At 41.4% G+C, this 20,386-nt stretch overlaps 1 protein-coding gene across 2 annotated transcripts in view; it reads left to right on the top strand.

Annotated features, from left to right (window-relative positions):
• Positions 1-19,561, top strand: part of BLVRA (biliverdin reductase A) — a 39,873-nt gene extending 20,312 nt beyond the window's left edge. For both annotated transcript variants that reach the window (XM_072598202.1, XM_072598203.1), the window contains exons 4-8: positions 2,027-2,146; positions 4,365-4,462; positions 9,429-9,536; positions 11,397-11,568; positions 19,157-19,561. In XM_072598202.1, the coding sequence (XP_072454303.1) occupies positions 2,027-2,146; positions 4,365-4,462; positions 9,429-9,536; positions 11,397-11,568; positions 19,157-19,406 (748 nt within the window). In that variant the 3' untranslated portion in view covers positions 19,407-19,561. The remainder of the gene's footprint in view (positions 1-2,026; positions 2,147-4,364; positions 4,463-9,428; positions 9,537-11,396; positions 11,569-19,156) is intronic.
• Positions 19,562-20,386: the final 825 nt, after the last annotated feature.

Genomic DNA, 20,386 nt, shown 5'->3' with positions numbered 1-20,386 from the left:
GCCTGAAACACCCTTTCTCTTCACTACTTAAAAGCCCAGCTTTACTACCTCAAAGCTCATCACGAATGTTCCCTTCTACCCAATGCCTCTCCTGATCCTCCTGTTGTAGGTACCTTCCTCCCAAATGCTTTGTAGTTACTTTGTGCATATTATTTAAGAATTTATAGGTACACATATTATCCTTCCTGTCCCTGTTAGAATGTAGGCTTCTTAAATGTTTGGGTTTTGCCTTTGTATCCATAGCACTTAGTACAGTGCCTGGCACATAGTAGGTGTCTAATTAAAACTTGTTGATTGACTGAGTCTCTCAATGACTCCATATTGCCTTTTGTCTCATTGAGTGTGACACACATCCATCTGTGGGTGAGCTGCGTCACTTTTTTTTTTTTTTTTTTTGGAGACCAGGTCTCCCTGTCTCACCCAGGCTAGAAGTATAGCAACCACCCATTGGCCAGATCTGACAACTGATCAGCATGGGAGCTTTGACCTGCCTTGTTTCTGACCTGGGTTCCTACCTCCCTTTCCTTAGGCAGCTTGGGGGCTCACACCATACTCATGATGGTAGTCTTAGAGTAGACACCTGATCAGCTTAGTTCTTTGCAGCTCAGAACTCCTGAGCTCTGGTAGTCCACCAACATCAATTAGCTTGTGTGGTGATGGGGGATTACAAGCATTCACTGCCATACCTAGTATCCCCCTTCCCTTGTGAATACCCTGCCAATGTGGTGTTGGACAGAGCATGCTGTACTTGGAGTCGCACTTCTTAAAACTACAAGTTGTGTGACCATGGACTAGTTATTGTCTTTTCTGAACCTCAGTTTTCTCATCTGTAAAATGGTGATAATAATACCTGTAGTGTGTGCCTCCCCGGAGTGTTATTGAGGTCACATTAGATACTAGCTCCAGTGTGCTTTGCAAACCTTAGAGAACTATATAAATGCCAATAGTTGTGATTTTCAGCATCTTTGTTGCTGTTGTTAAAATTACCTGATGGCACTTCTCTCAAAGCTGTATGTTGGCTGGGAGTCAGCCTCTGTCAGTAGCGCTTGGGATGGCCCCAGCTGTGTCCCATGTGTCCCATGGTTTCACTTGACTGTAGCCTTTTGGGAAGATCACATGTGATGTCGCATCACAGTGTTGTAGAATCTGGAAGAAATATTGAGATATGTGGGAGGGGGCCTTTACATATCAGGAGGCAGCTTGGCAGAATTGAAAGAACACTGCATTGGCACTCAGAAAGACTGGGTTCAAGTTCTGCCTTTGCTACTCTCTACCTTTGTGACCTTGGGCAAGTCACTTAACCTCTGTGGGCCTCAGTTTCCTCATCTGTAAAATTAGAGAGTGAGAGTAGGTGACATCGAAATTATAGTTTGGACAGTCTGTGATTCTAAGATTAGGAAACAGAAGCCTTGAATTCTAGCTCTCTCCTTGCCGCTTTGTGACCTCAGCACTTTACTTCTCTGGGTCTCAGTTTCCTCATCCAGAAAATGGGGATGATAATTGTTGCCCCGCCCATCAAAAAGGATTATTATGTGGATCAAATGACTGAGTGTTTGTCAGAGTATTTCAAAGCCCTATGCAGATGGAAGGAAATAAAATAGCAATATCTTCATCTTTGTGGGTTGATTTAGGTTCTAAGAAGTGATGGAGTTTTGCAGAATTTGTGAACAGAATCCCTTCTATCAGTAACCAAAAAGCTCTGCTCAAGGGATCCGAGTTAGGGTCTGCTCTGGGGTTCTCCTCCATTCCACATTGGTGAATGACTATGATGATGCTACTACGAGCTAGCTTTATGGTCTGGAGCTGCTTCCCTGGAAGCATTTGTTTCCATCAGATGGATGGGCCCAGTGGAGAATGACCTGAAAAGGAGAGAGGGGGTGATGGAGGAAGGGAGAGAATTCTGCGATTCCTGAATACTATGGCCTGGACTTCTTGGTCAATGGAAAGGGAATGGTGTTTGTTTTTCAGATTGAATGACCTATTTATTTTCTGTTCTCACTTCCCTCTTTCCCTGTGGCTTTCCTAGGCGAGAACTTGGTAACATTAATGAGGCAAAGCAAATCTCTCTGCAAGAGGCTCTTTCCAGCACAGAAGTTGACGTCGCCTACATCTGCACTGAGAACGTTAGCCATGAGACGTATGTCAGGTTGGTTTTCAGTCCCTATTTGTATCTGTGACTCTGGACTCAGTCCTGCATATGTAGCGGGAGCTGCCTACGGGACTGGGAAGATCCAAGCATCTAATGAGCTGTGTGTATTGATGTCTTTGAATGCCAGCCCACTCCAAAGGTGAATTGAAATGTAGGCAGAACCATGTTACTTGTGGTGTATGAGGGAGAGGAGGAAGAAGAAAGTAATGGTAGTCAGGTCATTCCTGTGTTCGGAAATCTTCTGTGATTCCTTAGTAAAGTTCAAACTCCCATGCCTGGCATTCAAGGCCCTCCATAGCCTGACACCACACCAACCATCCAGCCTGGCATTCAAGGCCCTCCATAGTCTGGCACCATACCAGCCATCCAGCCTGGCATTCAAGACCCTCCATAGCCTGGCACCATACCAACCATCCAGCCTGGCATTCAAGGCCCTCCATAGCCTGGCACCATACCAACCATCCAGCCTGGCATTCAAGGCCCTCCATAGCCTGGCACCATACCAACCATCCAGCCTGGCATTCAAGGCCCTCCATAGCCTGGCACCATACCAACCATCCAGCCTGGCATTCAAGGCCCTCCATAGCCTGGCACCATACCTACCATCCAGCCTGGCATTCAAGGCTCTCCATAACCTGGCACCATACCAACTTTCCAGCCTATTTAATACTATTCCTATAGGCAACACCCAAATTAGCCAACTTGCTTCCCACTTTCCTGCCTTCCTGCCTAGTTCTTTCTGATGCCTGAAAGATTTGTCTTCCCTTCTTTAGCTTTTGAAATTCTTCCCCAACCTTTAAAACCAATTCAAATGACAGGAAGTTGTTCCTGATCTTTCAAGATGCTAACATCTGCTCTGCTCCTTTCTCCTCATCCAGGTCTCACAAACCTCTTTGTTTTGCACCTTTTTACTGTTTTTTATCATATATTACTGTGTATCATACTTGAAAGAATCCTGCATTTGGGGTAATGGCTTGTTGTTCACTTGTGTTCAACTCTTGGAGACCTTATTTGGGGTTTTCTTGGCGGAGATACTGAAGTGGTTTGCCATTTCCTTCTGTAGTTCTTTTTACAGATGAGAAAACTGACCAATAGAGGGTTAAATGACTTGCCCAGAGTCACACAACTCGTAAGTGTCTGAGGCCAGATTTGAACTCAGGGAGATGAGTCTTCCTGACTCAGTCCAGTGCTCTATCCACTGCACCACCTGAGTTCAAATCCTATCTATATGACAAATGAGGTGGGTGAATTTAGGTCAGTGATTCAATCAATAAACATTTATTAAGTGCCAACTATTTTCCAGGTGCCATTCTAAGCATAAATTACCTAACCCCAGTGGGCCTCAGTTTCTCTCTTTATAAAGTGAGGGAGTTTGACTAGAAATTATTTGTAAAATCTTTTCATGTTCTAAATTCTATGTACGTTTGATCTATGATATCACATTCCCTTTATAAGCACCATCATGGAGGCAGAAACTCTAGCACATCTAAACTTTATATCTCCCCCAGCACCTAGCATAGTAATCTACATCTCATCATTATTATAATTAACAATTGACAGTTATACAGTGCTTTACCTGCTTCATCTCATTTGATACCCACACTGGCTAGTAACTGATACCTGTATTATTAGCCCTGTTTTATGTATGAGAACATATTGTCAGAGGCGTTAAGTGATTTGTTCATATTCACCCAGATAGTATCAAGAGACAGGGTTCAAATGAGGCCTAGCTGATGCTTACTTAGTTTCTTGCCTTTTCCCCTAATCTCTAACTCTCCAGTAGTTCCTTCATAAGTGCTTCTTGAATTGAATTGAATTGTTTTGGCATCAGAATGGAACTTTCAGAGTACTATTGTCACTACTGGGGATGGAAGATCTTTGGGGGATGGGTTTTCCTCTTTATTTCTTCTGGTTTCTATTTTTTTTCTGTAGCCTCTCTCTCCCTCTCTCTCTCCCTCCTTTTCTCTCTCCCTCTCTCTCTCCCTCCTTTTCTCTCTCCCTCCTTCTCTCTCTCCCTCCCTCTCTCTCTCTCTCTTTCTCTCTCTCTCTCTCTCTCAACACACACTCACACACACACACACACACACACACACACACACACACACATACACAATCACAATCACAGAATGTGCCTGCTGTACATTGCTTTCACTGTTTCGATTTTGGGGAACTTTTTTGAAGTTCAATTTCCAAATTTGTCTATTTTACTCCAAAGGCAGTTTCTGGATGCTGGCAAACATGTCCTTGTGGAATATCCAATGGCTTTGTCTCTGGAATCTGGCCAGGAACTCTGGAAGAAAGCGGAGGAGAAAGGTGAGGGCTATTCTTTTTTTTAATTTAATGTATTTTATTTTCCCCTCAATTTTACATTAAAACAATTTTAAAAAATATTTCTAAATAAAGTTTTGAGTTCCAAATTTTATCCCTCCTCCTGTAGATGGTAAGTAATCATGGGAAAAATTTCCATATTAGTCATTTTTCACAAGAAGACTCTAATAAAAGAAAAAAAGAAAGTGAAAAATAGCATGCGTCAGTCTGAATTAAAATAATATTATTTCTTTCTCTGTAGACTGATAAGATGCTTTATCATTCATCCCTTGGAATTGTCTTGGATCATTGCATTGCTGAGAATAGCTGAGTCATTCACAGTTCTTCATTGTTCAATATTGCTGTTACTGTGTAGACATTCTCCTGGTTCTGTTCATTTCACTATATATCAGTTCATATAAGTCTTTCCAGGTTTTTCTGACATCATCCTTCTTGTGATTTCTTATAGCACAATCATATTCCATTACAATCATATACCGTAGCTTGTTTAGCCATTGTTTAGCCAATGGCATGGTCTTCTTCGGCAATGAAGAACGACACACATAAGAGTTAGTGCAAGGTAGAATCAGGACCCAAAGTCTTTGATTCAAAACCCAGGTCCTCTGACTTCAAATAGTGTTGTCTGCTTGTTTGTTTTCCAATGCGATGCTTTTGTAGTTTCATGACTGTAATGTTCACATTATCTATTGAGGAAAATAGTGAGAGAGAAATGATGACATGACTTGCACTTGACTTTTTTTGAGTGAGGGAGGCTGTGCAGGTCACCAGCCTCACTTCTCCAGAGCCATCTGAATCCAGTAACTAGATATTCATCAGGATGACTGGAGATGACCCAGGATGAGGCAACTGGGTTTAAGTGACTTGCCCAAGGTCACACAGCTAGTGAGTGTCAAGTATCTGAAGTGAAATTTGAACTCAGGTCCTCCTGACTTCTGCACTGGTGGTGCTCTATCCATTGCACCACCTAGCTGTCCCTTACACATGCAATACATTCTCAAATACTAATAGAGGTTTTCCCAGGCTTTTTAAGTTTCAACTTTGCATTGAGAATCTCTAAAATGTATTAGTACAATTAGTGCAGTCATCTTTTTTTATTGTAACGTGTTTTGAAGTCCTTGTTTTATTCCATAAATTAAAAAGAAAAACATAAGCAGTAAAACAATTTAAAAAATAAAATAAAATATATTAGTACATTTTTCCTGCCTTAGCAAGTAGAATATACCAAACAAATTAAGGAGCCAAAACTCAAATAGAGATGAAGGCCACTAAACCATACATATGAATCCTTACAGGCTGCGTTTGTAGTTAGAAAACCACATATTAACATTATCTATGTTCTATGGTAAGTTTATTTTGTTAAATATTTCCTAATTACGTTTTTTATTTGATTCTGGGGCACTAAGGAGTGCTGCTGCCTGCAGGTTCTAGCATGGTATTCAGAGCATTGGATTTTGAGTCAAAAGATCTGAATTCAAATCTCATCCCTGAGACTTATTATCCGGGTGACCACAAATATCACTTTACTAATCTGTGCCTCAGTTTCTTCTTCTGCAAAATGAAAAACTTGGATTCAATTACTGCTTAGGGAAAATTCTATTTTTCAATGAACTGAGCCTTGCTTTGGTGGTTGATGATCCCTGATGTGCTTCAGGGCCGTGATTTGGGAAGTCATTTCACATGGCCCAGGGGTGGAGCTGAGCATAGACAGAGTCTGAGTCCCTCTCTGAAAGTCTACTGATGGCAGGACATGGAATGAATGACACCTGGCTATTGTGTGATCCCTTGTTTACCCAGGCAGCTAGGTGGCACAGTGAAAAGAATACTGGACCTGGAATCAGGAAGATCTGGGTTTGAATCTTTCCTCCAACACTCATCTGTATAATGCAAGTCACTTTAACATCTCTAAGCCTTAATTTTCTCATCTGTAAAATAGGGATAATAATAGCACCTTCCTTATAGAGCTGTTGTGTATATCAAATGAGATATATAAAGCATTTTATAAGCCTTCAATGACTATATAAATGCTGTAATAATTTTTATTATCATTATTAGTTCTACAGCTTAAGTAGTTCAATGAGTAAAATTCTAGGCCTGCAGTCAAGAAAACATGAGTTCAAATCCAACCTCAGACACTTACTGTGTGTGATCCTGGGCAAGTCACTTAACCTCTGTTTGTCTCAGTTTTGTCATCTGTAAAATGGAGGTCTTAATAGCAGCTACCTCCTAGGGTTGTTGTGAGGATCAAATGAGATAATAATGGTAGAGCATTAGCACGGTACCTGGCACATAGTAATGACTTAAAAAGTCCTTCCTTCCTTCCTTCCTTCCTTCCTTCCTTCCTTCCTTCCTTCCTTCCTTCCCTCCTTCCTTCCTTCCCTCCCTCCCTCCCTCCCTCCCTCTTTCCTTCCTTCCTTCCTTCCTTCCTTCCTTCCTTCCTTCCTTCCTTCCTTCCTTCCTTCCTTCCTTCCTTCCTTCCTTCCTTCCTTCCTTCCTTCCCCTCATCCTTCTTTTCGCTTGATTCTCACACAAACAATCCTTATGTAAGGCAGGCTGGGATGGTATTAGCTATGCCCATTTGACAGATAAGGAAACTGAAATACAGGCAAAGTAAGTAACTTCCCTAAGGATGCACAGCTAGTTAGTGACAGTCAGTCTGAAGCCCACCCTGGGCTCTTTATATAGCACCACTTGGAATCATTTGGTTTTTTGGAAATCTTTCCCTAGTTTTGCTGATTTTTGTGAAGGGGTGAAGGAAACAAAGGTTCATTGAGGGTGTGCTGCATGCCTGTGTGCGTGCATGTGCTTCATTGCCATCTTTCCTTAGTGAGGCTGCTTCTCTGGCAGACTGTCTGTGAAGGGAATGGATTCCCTGCCTTTGGGTGAAGTGCCCCTTTGGTTCTTAAAGATTAATGCCCAAGGCACATAGGTGCTTAGAGTACTGTGAGGGCCTCTATGTATATAAATACAGAGTATATTGTATAATTAAAAAAAATTTGTCTGCCTTTGAATTCCTATTATAAAAATGCTTAAAAAAATTAAATGCCCAGTCATGAGTAGAGTCCTGGATTGGTCTCTGATAACTTGAGCTTGCTTAGTGATTTGACTGCCTTAGGCAGGTCATTTCTCCGTCTTGGACTTTTGTGTCCTTTTTGTAAACTGAGGCCTTGGACAAGATGCTCTTGAGCTCAGCCTGAAAGAGTGGAAAGAGCACAGCAATCAACTAAATAACTTGGGTAGCAAACCTGGTTCTGCCTCCCTCCAACGCATGTGACCTTGTAGTCCTTTAACTTCTCTGGGCCTTAGTTTCCCCATCTGTGAAATGAGGGGGTTGCACTAGATGGCCTCTAAGGTCTCTTCTGCATCTAACCTGTGATCCTATCATCCAGTGATCATTTCTAGCACTAAATCTGCTTTGTCATACTTAACTCTGACATGTTTTATAGGGTTTTGTTCCACGTGTATCAAGGATTAGTTTGGCAGTGGGAGGGGGATAATTGGCACATGAAAGTATAATATGACATATATTTAGAACTGGAGGTATCTTAAAGGCCATTTAGTCCATCTCACTTATTTTGCAAATGAGGAAACTGAGACCCAGAGAAATGAGATCTAACGTTACAGGTGTCAGAAAGCCAGGATTTTGACCCTTATTTGCTTTAAACATATAAATGTGCATGCCTGCCTATTAATTAAGTCAAATTGGAATGGGGACCTTTCACAATCTCCACTGGTTGTGCTAGGAAGCCCCCAGAGGGCTTTGAGCAACCTAAGAGCCTCAAGCTTACTATGAGCTGGGGCTTTTCTCAGCTGCATCAGCCTTGAGCTTGTAATTAGTTGTGACAGCAGGTCACAAGGTACTGGGCTCCAAGATGTGCCTTTTATTCTCCCCTGTAAGAAATGCAGCTGTGGCCTTTTAGCTTAGGACTGAAGCTGACAGCTTACTCAAGGGACAGCTTGCTACCGCTGCTCCTAGGACTCAGTAGTGGCGTGTAGAGATCAGTGTTAGATCCTTCTTTACGGAGAGGAAAGGGGTACCTGGATTTAGGATAAGATTCCCATCTTTTATGAGCAGTGGGCACTTTGAAGTCTCCTGTGATGCTTGTTGTGGGTATCTAGACATAGAAAATTGGTGTTTGAGTTCTGTGCAGGTAAACATCAGAAACTTGGGAATATCTGGAAAAAAGGAGCAGTCTAGGAGTCAGAAGATCTTATTTTGAGTCCTGGCTCCAGCACTTAGTAGCTGTGTGACTGTGAGTCAGTCCTATTGCCTTTCTCATCCTGTTTCCTCATCGCTAAAATACGGATAATGCTTTCTGTCCCACCTTCCTCATAGTATTATTTCAAGAAAAGCACTTTGTAAACCTTAAATCACCACATAATACCCCCAAGAGATTAATTTGGTATTGCTAGTACATTATGGATATTATAGTTTATTGAAATTATAAATAATCAATACTACTCTAGCTGGGGGTGTGGGGGTGGTAGAAAATACACTGCCCTAAAAGCCAGGAGACCTGAGTTTGGATCCTGTCTCTGATGCGGTGTGACCTTGGTCAGGTCACTTTACCATTCTGATTCTCAATTTCCACATGGTTGGATGTCTGAATTTTCTTTGAGCCCTTGCATCCCTAAACAGCCCATTAATGGTGTGAAAAGTTTCTAGTCTGTAATATAGAAACTTGTGTGGTATGATTTCCTCCTATCTTTAGGAATCCTGTGCATCCCATCCTTCCTAATCACTGTGAACATTCTGGCTTGCCCATTTGTCGTATGACAGAACCTTTGGACAGCAGCCACAAATGTGGATGTCTCCTGATTCCTCTTCCTCCACCTCTTGTGTGTCTCTATTGTACCTTCCATTACATTGTTCTTCATTCCACCCTTTCTGTCCCAGAGAACGTTCAGTACACCGTGGGCCCCCTCACTTTGACCCTCCTTGTTTCCTGGACAGGAAAGATCCTACACGAAGAACACATTGAACTCCTGATGGAAGAATTTGCTTTCCTGAAAAATGAAGTGAGTGGGAAAGAGCTGTTGGAAGGAACCCTTCACTTTACCGGTTTGTTCCTGTACTTTTTTCTTCTTCTTAATTCTTGTAAGTCTAATAATTATCAAGAGAAACACATCAAATAAGCTCACAAAACGAGGTCTGCAGTCATGCATGAAACCTGAATTGGATACTGCATGTTTTAAACATGCCAGAATCAGTCAGTTTAACAAAAGGCAAATGGTTTGGGTTTGTGGCCCCTCCCACATCCCACTAAAGTGTACTTTCATTGGCTAGCCACCCCATGCCTGGAATGATCTACCTCCTCATCTCTGCCAGCTGGCTTCCTTCAAGACTTGGCTCGAGTCTTGTATTCTGCATTGGGCCACCTTACTGCTAGCACCTTCCCTTTCAGATTACCTTTCATTTACACACACACATACCCATACACACGCACACACGCACGCGTCTTGTATATGTATAGTTATTTGCTCACTGAATTCCCATTATAATGTGAGCCACTTGAGGGCAGGGGCAGGAAATTTATTTTTAACCTTTCCTTGCATCTTCAGCACTTAGCACAGGATAAGCTCTTAATAACCATGTCACGATAGCAGTGATTGTCACCCATGTGCTGTTACTCAGGGGTATCCAACGTTCAACAGCTGTTGTGTGAACCAGATTAAATTATAGTTCTTATCTGATTTTAATGTCAATGTATTAATAAAAAAGAAATAAACTCATGGTTTTCTAAGTCAGTATGTGGTCTACAAGGGTCCTCATGTACAGTGTAGTACTCCCCCAACCCCTTCCCTTGGCAGCGAGGTTGAATAGTGGATAGAACAGAGGGACCCAGGGTTAACAAGACTGAGTTCAAATTCAACCTCAGATACTTACTAGTTGTCTGATCCTGGGCAAGTCACTTAACTGCTATTTGCCTCAGTTTCTATATCTGTAAAATGGGGATGATAATAGCTCCTACCTCCCAGGGTTTCTGTGAGGATCAAATGAGAAAATAATTTTAAAGAGCTTAGCACAATACCTGGCACATAGTAGGTGCTATATACATGTTAGTTCTTCTTATTATTTCCATTTGAATTGGACATCATTGTTTTAGAGGTTCAGTGGACCAGGGAGTACACCAGTGTGAGTACTCCCAAACAGCTCACAGTTCTGCCTCACTTAAATCCACCCTCATGATGTCATTGGCCCCCTTGAAGAGCAAATAATGGTCCAATCCATAGATCCTTGTGTCGTCCAATAAATGATCCATAGGGAGTTCACCCATTATATTGGGGACCTCCCTATAGACCTCCCCTTCTCAGAGGATGCTAAGACTCTTTCTGTTGTGCAAGTTAGCCAGGAGACATAATTGATAGACTGCTGGATTTGGAGTCAGGAAAACCTGAGGACACACTCTGTCTCAGTCCCTTACCGGCTGTGTGACTCTGGACAAGGCAGGTAACCTCTTCGTACCTCAGTTTCCTCATATGTAAAATGAAGATAATAGTATCTGCCTCACTGAGTTGTTTTGATGATCAAGTGAGATCATTTATATAAAGTGCTTTGTAAACCTTCGAGGACCATGTATGTAAGTGTTAACACTATATGTAACTGTAATACGTATAGAAGTATATATATAGATATGAAACTATAATATGTATAACTCTATATAACTGTAATATGCATAACTCTCTCTATATATACATAAAACTATAGCAAGTAGCTATATGTATATGAGAAAGAGCAGAGAAATGAGTGACCTGAAATATCTAGCAAGCATTGTGACTAAGGAGTTGGTAAGACCACAGCCCTCTAAACATTCCTTCTCGGGTTTTACCCCTGAGACCTGGCGATGGAACTGCTGGATAGCTTTTCTGTTCTTTTTATCCTCTCCTTTATTGCTAGCTAGTGTTCTGGGTCTTCCCACAGGTGGTCCCTTGGAGAAAGAACGCTTTGGCTTTCTTGCATTTAGCAGCATCGCCCGCCTGTCCTGGCTGGTGAGTCTTTTTGGAGAGCTTGCCTTCATTTCAGCCACCATGGAGGAACAGAAGGAGAATCAGTATCAGAAAATGACTGTAAACTTGGAGACCGTGAACAAGAGGTGAGTCAGTTGGGGGGAGGGGGGTGACTGTGGGAATTTTTATAGCCCTTATTTCATTGGTTGTTTAGGACAATACTGTCTGTGAGTTGGGAGATGGGGAGTGTTATGAGGTGGCACATTGGAGTGGAATGAGAAGACTAGATTTCGAATTAAATGTTGTTCAGTCATTTTCAGTTGTATCCAACTCTTCATGACCCTATTTGGGGTTTTCTTGGCAAAAATACGGGATTGGTTTGCCATTTCCTTCTCCAGCTTATTTTACAGATGAGGAAACTGAGGCAAAGGGGGTTAAGTGACTTGCCCAGGGTCACACAGCTAGTAAGTATCTGAGGCTGGATTTGAGCTCAAGAAGATGGAGTCTTCCTGACTCCAGGTCTAGCCCTCTATCTCTTGTACCACCTTTTTGTCACCATCTCCCTACGTATCTTTCTCCTACTCGGCAAACTATCCCTTGGAGCAAAGAATTAACTAAGAGAAATGGGAAAAATGCAGTTCTGAATCTGACAGTATATGCAATGTGCCCCATCCACAGCCCCCCACCTCCACAAAGAAAAGAGGGAGTTTTATTTTCTCCTCCTTTCCTTGGGGGCAGGCTTGGTGATCATCCTTGAATTGCAGTCAGTTTTGCCTGATTTATTTTTTCTGTTTACACAGTCATTGTGTATGTACCATTGTTCCATTTAACAGTGGAGAAAACTGAGGTGCCAGGAGGTTTAATGGCCTAACTGAAGTCACACAACTAATTAATACAAGGGCTGGAAATAACATTCTAGTTTAAATACTCTTGGGGAGGAGAAGGCTGTGCCTCATTCTTCTCGGAATGGTCTGATTTTTAATTCCTTGAAGCACCAATATTTCTTGAAGTTAAGAGAAAATTTTCTTTTAAAAGTGTTGACTAAAGTGCGAAGTTTACCTCTGAGCACTTTTGTGAGGCTGTGAGAGAAGCCCCCAGTATGGAGTTTGCTTGTTCTGCACCCATTAATGTTTTGAAAGGTGAAAGTGACCCACTCTTCATTATCAGTAGAAACAGAGATTTGGGGAGGGCACTTATCCAAGGTCACACAGGAAGTAACAGAGCCAGGCTTTGAATCCAGGTGCTCTGACTCCAAATCTAGTGCTCTTACATGCGCGCGCACACACACATACACACACACACTTCTGTTGGCATGTTACACTTGGCATATGGCCAAGTTCATTAAGTAGCATGGTTGCTAATTGGGTAAAAACTCTAAATACCTTTTTTTATCCTACTTTATAGTAACTACTTGGCTATTAGCTTCCAAATCAATTTGACAGACTATAAGCACTAACTGTGCAAAGAAAGCACTGTCAAGAATATAAAGAGGCCAGGCCCTAGCCCAATATTCCTGAATTGATCCGAACCTTTTGGGAATTGATTTATGTAGTTTTAGTCTGTAGCCCGCCTTGGGCTGATGAGTTAGTTACCTGATCTTACTGCTCTCTTGTGTAAAGAGTCACCATTAGCTACCTTCATTTTATCCCTTAGCTACCTTTTTTAAGCACTTGGGGATGATCCCATCCATTCTCCCTCTTTCTGAATTAGCCAATTAAGGCCATTTCTGCCTTGACCATTCTATTTGTGATTCTATAGATAGTCATCATGCTTATGGCCAGTCAATAAGCCTTTATTTAGTGCTTACTGTGCTCTAGGCATTGTGCCTAGAACATGGGAAATACAAATACAGGCAGAAAGAAAGGCCATCTCTCTGCCCTTGAAGAACTTACATTGTAGAGGAAGTAAAAAGCCAGGGTGGGGAGGGCTAAGGTAAGGAAGCATTGGAGAAAGTCTGGAGAGGAGTGTGAAGTGGAATGAGATCTAGCCTGGGCATCCTCTTTAACTGGAGATTTGGAGAGAAGCCAGCCAGTCAGAGGGCAGGACTCTGTGTGGATGGTACCTGAAATGGGTGGATTTTGAATGGCTGGAGTGAGACTGCAGAAAGGAAAAGAGCTAGTCTTTTATAGCCTCTCAGCCTTCATTTTTTTTTCTTTGTCTTTAATAAATTTTCTTCAAGGATCTGGAGGGCTATCTCATGGAAATGGATGAGACTTTTCTTGCTCGGCCCCAAAGGATGGAATTAGGATCAATGATGAGGGTTGCCAAAGAGGCACATGGAGGCTTGGTGCCAGGCATAACTCTAACTACCCCTGGAGCTGTCCCTGAAGAGGATGAGCAGCCTTAACTGTGCCCTCTTCCATCCCAACATTTCCATCCCTTTCTTGTGTAGTTATTCTGTTGGTACTCATTTCTGTAAATGTTAATTCCCCTGATAAATAACTTCCCCCATTAAACCATGAGTGCCCTGAAGGCATGGTCCTTTTTTTTTAAATTTTTTTTGCCTTTCTTATCCCTATTCAATCAGTAAGCATTTAGTAAGTACCTACTATGTGCTGGGCTTTGTGCTGGGAAAAGAAAGAAAGGCAAAAAGTAGTCATGCTCCCCAGGAGCTCACAGGCCAATAGAAGAGACAATGCAAAAGAGAAAAATACAAACAGGATAAGTTCAGGATAAAGGAGAATACCAAACAAATTTTGTTGTTGTTTAGTCATTTTTCAGTTGTGTCTGACTCTTCATGACTCCTGTTTAGGGTTTTCTTAGCAAAGATATTGAAATGGTTTGCCATTTCTCTAGTTCATTTTACAAATGAGGAAACTGAGGTAAACACGGTTAAGTGACACAGCTGGCAACTATCTGAGGTCACATTTGAACTCAGGTCTTTCTGATTCCAGACTCAGTGCTATCGCCCCTGTGCCTCCTTGCTGCCTCATCTAACACAGCACATAGAAGGTGCTTAAAAGTGGTTGTTGAATGACTGATGGGGGTTCTCCATTACTAAAGATCTTCAAGAAATGGCTGGATATGTTTTTGGGAGGATTCATTTTTCTGTCTAGGTTGGACTAGAATATGATTCTCTGACTAGGCGATCTTTGAGCTCTAGAGCCTATAGAATAAAGACCACCAAAGTTTCCTGGTTGTTTGCTCTCGGACTACTGGTGAAATCAGAAACAATTGTAACCTAAAGGACGATCATAGTCATGAGAAAAGAGAAAAATGGATCCAATTATGTAACCAATAGTAACAACAACTCTGTTAATAGCCCCCTCCGGTTTATAAAGCAACCATGTGAGGTAGTCATGCAAGTAGGATTATTCCCATTTTACAGATTAGAAAACTGTAGCTCAGAGAAGTTAGGTGGTTTTCCCAGAATTACACAGCTGGGTGGAATCCAAGTCTCTCAAGACTCCAGGTATTCTACTTACAACTACAACGATGATGATGATGATGATGGTGGTGGTGGTGGTGGTGGTGGTGGTGGTGGTGATGGTGATGGTGATGGTGATGGTGATACTGACTAGCATTGAGAAGAGCTTTATGGTTTGCAAAGCACTTTACATGTGTTACTTCATTCAGTCTTCACAACAATCCTGTAAGATAGGTGCTATTATTATCCCCATTTTATAGATGAGGAAACTGAGACTGAGGTTTGAGTGATTTGCCCAGGGTCACATCGCTAGTAAGTGTCTGAAGCCAGATTTAGAAAGATGAGTCTTCCTGACTCCTGACCCAGCACTCTTTGCACTATGGCACCACCTGGCTGTCCACTAGTAAGTATCTAAGACTGGATTTGAACTCAGGTCTTCCAGATGCTAAATCCAGCCCTCTTTCTGCTCTATTCTGCTGCCTCTTCTAAAGGTATATCTGAAGAAACAATTGATTGGCTTGTCCTTAGGTGGTCATTGAAATCCCTCTATGCAGTGGTTTATGTGGACTTTTTTTTTTCACATTCCCCAGTTATATTTCTGCTTCACTTTTCTTTTAACCATGTGAGTCAGAATATCAAGAGATTTTTAAAGCCATTGAAAGAGGTAGGTCACTATTTTCTTGGGCTTTTCTCAAGATTTAAGAATTCCTCAAAATTTATATTTAACCACTTTCAGAAGGAAGCCCTAGACTGATGAAAAAAAGTTATATGAAACCCACCTAGTTACTCAGATCTTGATACATATATGTAAATGTCACTCAAGCTTATGAAAACCAAGCAACACAATTAAATTTACATATTAGATACATGCAAATATAACAAAATAATCCTGACAATTCCAGTCATCAGATCCTCTCCTCATTTTGAATCTAGAGGAGAAAAGAGAAAATGAGAGAATGAACAGCCAAGACAGAAATTTACTAATGAGAGAATGCTTTTAGGAATAACTGAAAACTTGTCCAGCTCCTGAATTCCTTGCCTTCTTGACAGGTACCAGATATAAATACAGAGAAATAATTGAGTGTTGGTCCAAATAGGAGACTTGCATCAGACTTGGTCGGTACCTGTTGAGTTGACCTATGTTGTGTGTCCAGGAACAGTGTGATGTAAAGAGAGGTTATTATTATTACCTTATGAAGGATTGGCCTTTCCTGCTTGAGATTGGGGAGTGAGAGAGTGGATTTTATATCTAAAACCTGAGGCTTTGCTCAGGCTCCAGCTGGATGTCTTTGCAACAACTTTAAGTATGCTCCTTCCTGGGACTAGTCACTTTGTATTAAGACTCCTCTGTGAGCTGTCTTGGGGGAGAGCATTTCTTTCCTCAAGTTATCGATGAGTTTGTCATGCCAGACTAAAGTGGAACAGTGCCTGGGGAGAACCCGAAAATAGCCCTTAGTGAGGGGTCTGAGGAACAGCAGACATCTTTGAAACCCCCTCTGGCACCAGTTAATGTTAAAGAAGAAAGCTGAGGCTGACACACATAGAAGTTGCTTCACTCCTCTGGTGAGTGACTTCCTGCAGACTGGCCTGTTTTGGAAGCAAGGAGTTGGTGGTTGAGAGGAAGGTTTGATTTCTCTGTGAGGACTCTGGTGGCCCTGTTATTGAAGTGAATCTTCTCTGAGTTGGGAAAATTGTGAATATGAGGGTTTTTCTTAAGGAAGGAAAAAGGGGCAGATGTTTACTACATGTGAACCCAGACACTTTTATTGGATTGTTTAGTATAAAGAATAGTCCACACAAAAGAGCTGGGGGGAAAGCACTAAAAAAAATTAAGGAACCATTGGCTTATGGGCCAGATTCATTCCTTGAGTTATTTCTATCTATCTTACAGGGATACCCACTAATCATGTCTATGGTTGTAAAAACACCACAGAATTTTTCTTTTGGCTAAATAAATGTTTAATGAAAGAACATACACACAGATTTGTACGTATGATATACATTTATCGATTCAAAAGCTATAAACATATTTATAATAACTCTATAAACAAAAAGCCAGAATATTTCATGATTTTTTAAAAGTTCAATTAAAACTTGGATTACTGAGAAAAATCTATGTGCTAACAAAGAAAACAATAGTAATCATAATTGTATGGTATATACTTTAAATAATAATTCATATCTCAATTTACAAGATGCCCTTAAATTACTTAAATGTATTTCAAATACTGAAAAATGGTTATTTGTTCACTTAACGAGGGTAAGCATTTGTGAAGCATTAGTACAAGTGCTAAGTGTTAGTACAATATATTGACTTCACTGGAAGTTTAATTCACGGATGCACCTCTTGTTAACAACAGCAGGATTTTAAAAGTCTTAAGTAGCAAAGACCCTGAGATGGATGTGTCACTACATGATCATTCTATTTCATTATTTTCCCTTCATTTTGACCCTGTGTTTATTTTTTTATGTTTATGTGTAACTTCCCGTGTAAAGCGTTCCTCATTTTTTTCTTTCATTTTCTCTCTGTGGATACTTCTAGTGTCTTGGTGTTTGATTCAGTGAGGGACCAGATTTCTCTGCTGGGCTTTGACATCCTTTGGCTACAATCACTGGGTTTACAGTCTCCATATAATATGAGAAAGGGCAGACAATGTCTGTCTTGGAATCATGGTACTTCACACCCCTCTTTGTCTTAGGCAGCTTGCCCTCTCCCGGCCAACCCTGCCATGTTATCGCTCACACCCCAGTAAGCAAGTTCTTGGTTATCTCTTCTCTGCCCCTCCCCACTCTGTCTCCTCTCATGTATGTCACCATCTTCACATGATGTAACACGTGCACAGTGCTTTGCAAACATCAAGGGGTCGCAAAAATGCTGGCGATTGTTGTTGTTGTTTATGCAACAAAAGTATATTTTAAATGATTTATTATTATATTTTTAAAAATTTATTCTATTTTATTATTTTTATTAGTTTATTATTTATTCCATTTATCATTATTTATTTTTTATCTTCCCTTCACTTACAAAGAAGGCAAAGGGAACATTTCATATTTACTTTTCTCATGAAAAATAAATTGTTTTCCTCACTGATAGAATCTTTGGTTTTTTTTCCCCAGCCGGTCAGTGAACTTTGATAGAATAAAACTTTCCTCAGCCCTGCCCTAGAGGCCTTGTAAGCAGCAACATAAATATAAGTCTGTACTTATCTGCTTACTCCCTTTATTTAGCAGTAGAATATAAGCCCCTTGAGGGCAAGGATTATTTTTTATTTTTTTGTCCTTGTATCCCCAGTTTATAACGCAGTGTCTTGCACACAGAGAATAGACACTAGAGATTAGAGCTGTCCCAGGGAACTCCTAATTAAAGGATCTCCCTTCTCATGTGGGTCAGCACCTTCTCTCTACCTCACAGCCTAAGAGTTGTCTATAACGTGGAGAGGTTGGGTAACTTTCCCAGGATCATACAGCCATTATGTGACAGAGGTAAGATTTGAACCCAAGTCTTCATGGCTACAAAGTCTCTATCCACTATGCCGTGGCTATCTTGCACATAGTAGCTAATTAATAAATATTTGTTAGATTGGTTTGGCAAGTAGTATCAAAGAAAGATATTCCCCAGAGACTAAGTCTTGAGTGTTTGTTCTTCTTTGTGGATTCTATCCTACCTGTGTTTCAGTGTCCTGTTGCTCAAGTGGGGCATCTCTTGGCATACTGGATAAAGTGCCAGGCCTGGAGGCAAGAAGTCTCATCTTCCTAGTTCAGATCTGGCCTTATGCACTTCCTAGCTATGTGACCCTGGGCAAGTCACTTCACCCTGTTCGCCTCAGCTTCCTCATCTGTAAAATGAGCTGGAGAGGGAAATGATAAACCACTCCAGCATCTTTGCCAAATGGGGTCATGAAGAGTTGAACACAACTGGCAAATGACTGAACAAAATTGAAATCCTGAGCATGGAGGAAAAGTTTGAGGAAAGAGAAAAGGTTCCTTATCAGTGAAAAATGTGAGGTTTGGTCATTCCAGGAATATGTGGACATGTGTGTTTTTTAGTCTTCATCATGACACCAATCTTTTGCTAGGACCATGTAGAGCCAGCATTTGATAAAGAATGAATGAAAGAATGAGTTCTCTTCCCTGAGTGTTAAGTTTCTTAATAATATACCAGTTGACAGGGATGTCTATCAGGAATGGTAATCGTATCTTTGTGGAGGTCGGCAGGTAGCAACGAGGTCAAACCAACCTAAAGTTCTAGAGAAATGCATTCCCAGAAGAAGGAAGTGAGCCATAATGATTGTTCAGCCTGCTGAATTCCAGCAAACTGATGCTTCTTATAGAAGATCTAATTCCGTGATATCTTTCTCTTTGAGCAGGCCATTAACTTGGATTGAAGAGAGAGGCCCTGGCCTGAAACGTGAGCGGCATATTAATTTCCTTTTTGAATCTGGTCGCCTGGAAAGTATCCCTCCTCCAGCTCAAGGGAACAAGAATATTTTCCTGAGAGACCAAGATATATTTGTCAAGAAACTTTTAGGTCAGATGTCCTCAGAGGATCTGGCCAAGGAGAAGAAACACATCCTGCACTGCCTGGAAATCGCTGATAAAATCCAAAAGTACTGCTAACACCCCCCATAAAGGGGGCTCTTGGGAGGAGTGAAGGGCATAATGTAATACCTCCAAGAGTGGCTTTCAGAGCTCTTGGCAGTCTTAGAAAACAATTCTGGGGTGGCAGTGCTGGGGGTTTTTAATTTTTCCCATTAAAAATGTTTGCTTAGGGATGTCATGGTTTCACTTTTTGCCCTCAGCTCTGGGCTCAGTGGGTAGGTAGAATTCAGTGTCATACCAGAACACGCTCTTTCCTGATAACACCACGTCTCCAATTTGGGGTCTTATTCTGGACTCGACATTTTAGGAAGGACATTGAAAAGCTGGAGTGCATCCAGAGGTTCCCAACCAAGGTCACAAGGAGTATTCAAAACCATGCCATAAAAGATGGAGTTGAAGAAACTGTCAGTGTTTATCTTAGGCATAGGAAGACTTCAGGTGGGAATGGAAGCTGAAGGTGGTGATTGCCTTCAAGCATCTGCAAGGCTGTGGAAATGGAAGATGTAGAATTAAAGGGAAGGATGAGACTTGGAACCTTTGACCCTGGAGGACTGAACTGAGTGAGAGTTATATGAAAGTGAGAGGGAGAGATGGAGGAGCAGGAGTGGAATGAATAAGAGAGGGGGATCAGAGGAGGGAAGAGAGAGAAAGAAAGGCTTGTTATTAGGGAAATTCTTACTAACGAAGATTAGTCCTCTCCCAAAGCAGAATGGAATGCCTCCAGAGGTAATTAATAATAATGATAACTCACATTTATAAATCACTTTAAGGTTTGCCAAGTACTCTTCATAGCTAATATAGTGAGTTCCCTGTCATCAGACCTCTTGGCAGGTCTATTTTTGAGAATATTCCCTCTCAGATAAAGGTTGGACGCAGTCAACCCTCTGAGGTGCTTTCCGGCTTTGGAATTCAGTGATTAAGTTTTATTCTTCAATGCTTGATTTCTTCCACAGATTCATCAATGTGAAGCCTTGCTCCAGTGGTGAGGAACGCAATCT

This window comes from Notamacropus eugenii, chromosome 3 (assembly GCF_028372415.1).
Source record: "Notamacropus eugenii isolate mMacEug1 chromosome 3, mMacEug1.pri_v2, whole genome shotgun sequence".
In the NCBI taxonomy this organism is placed as follows: Eukaryota; Metazoa; Chordata; class Mammalia; order Diprotodontia; family Macropodidae; genus Notamacropus; species Notamacropus eugenii.
Note: the sequence above shows the minus strand (reverse complement) of the source record. Positions and strands in the feature narration are given on the sequence as shown.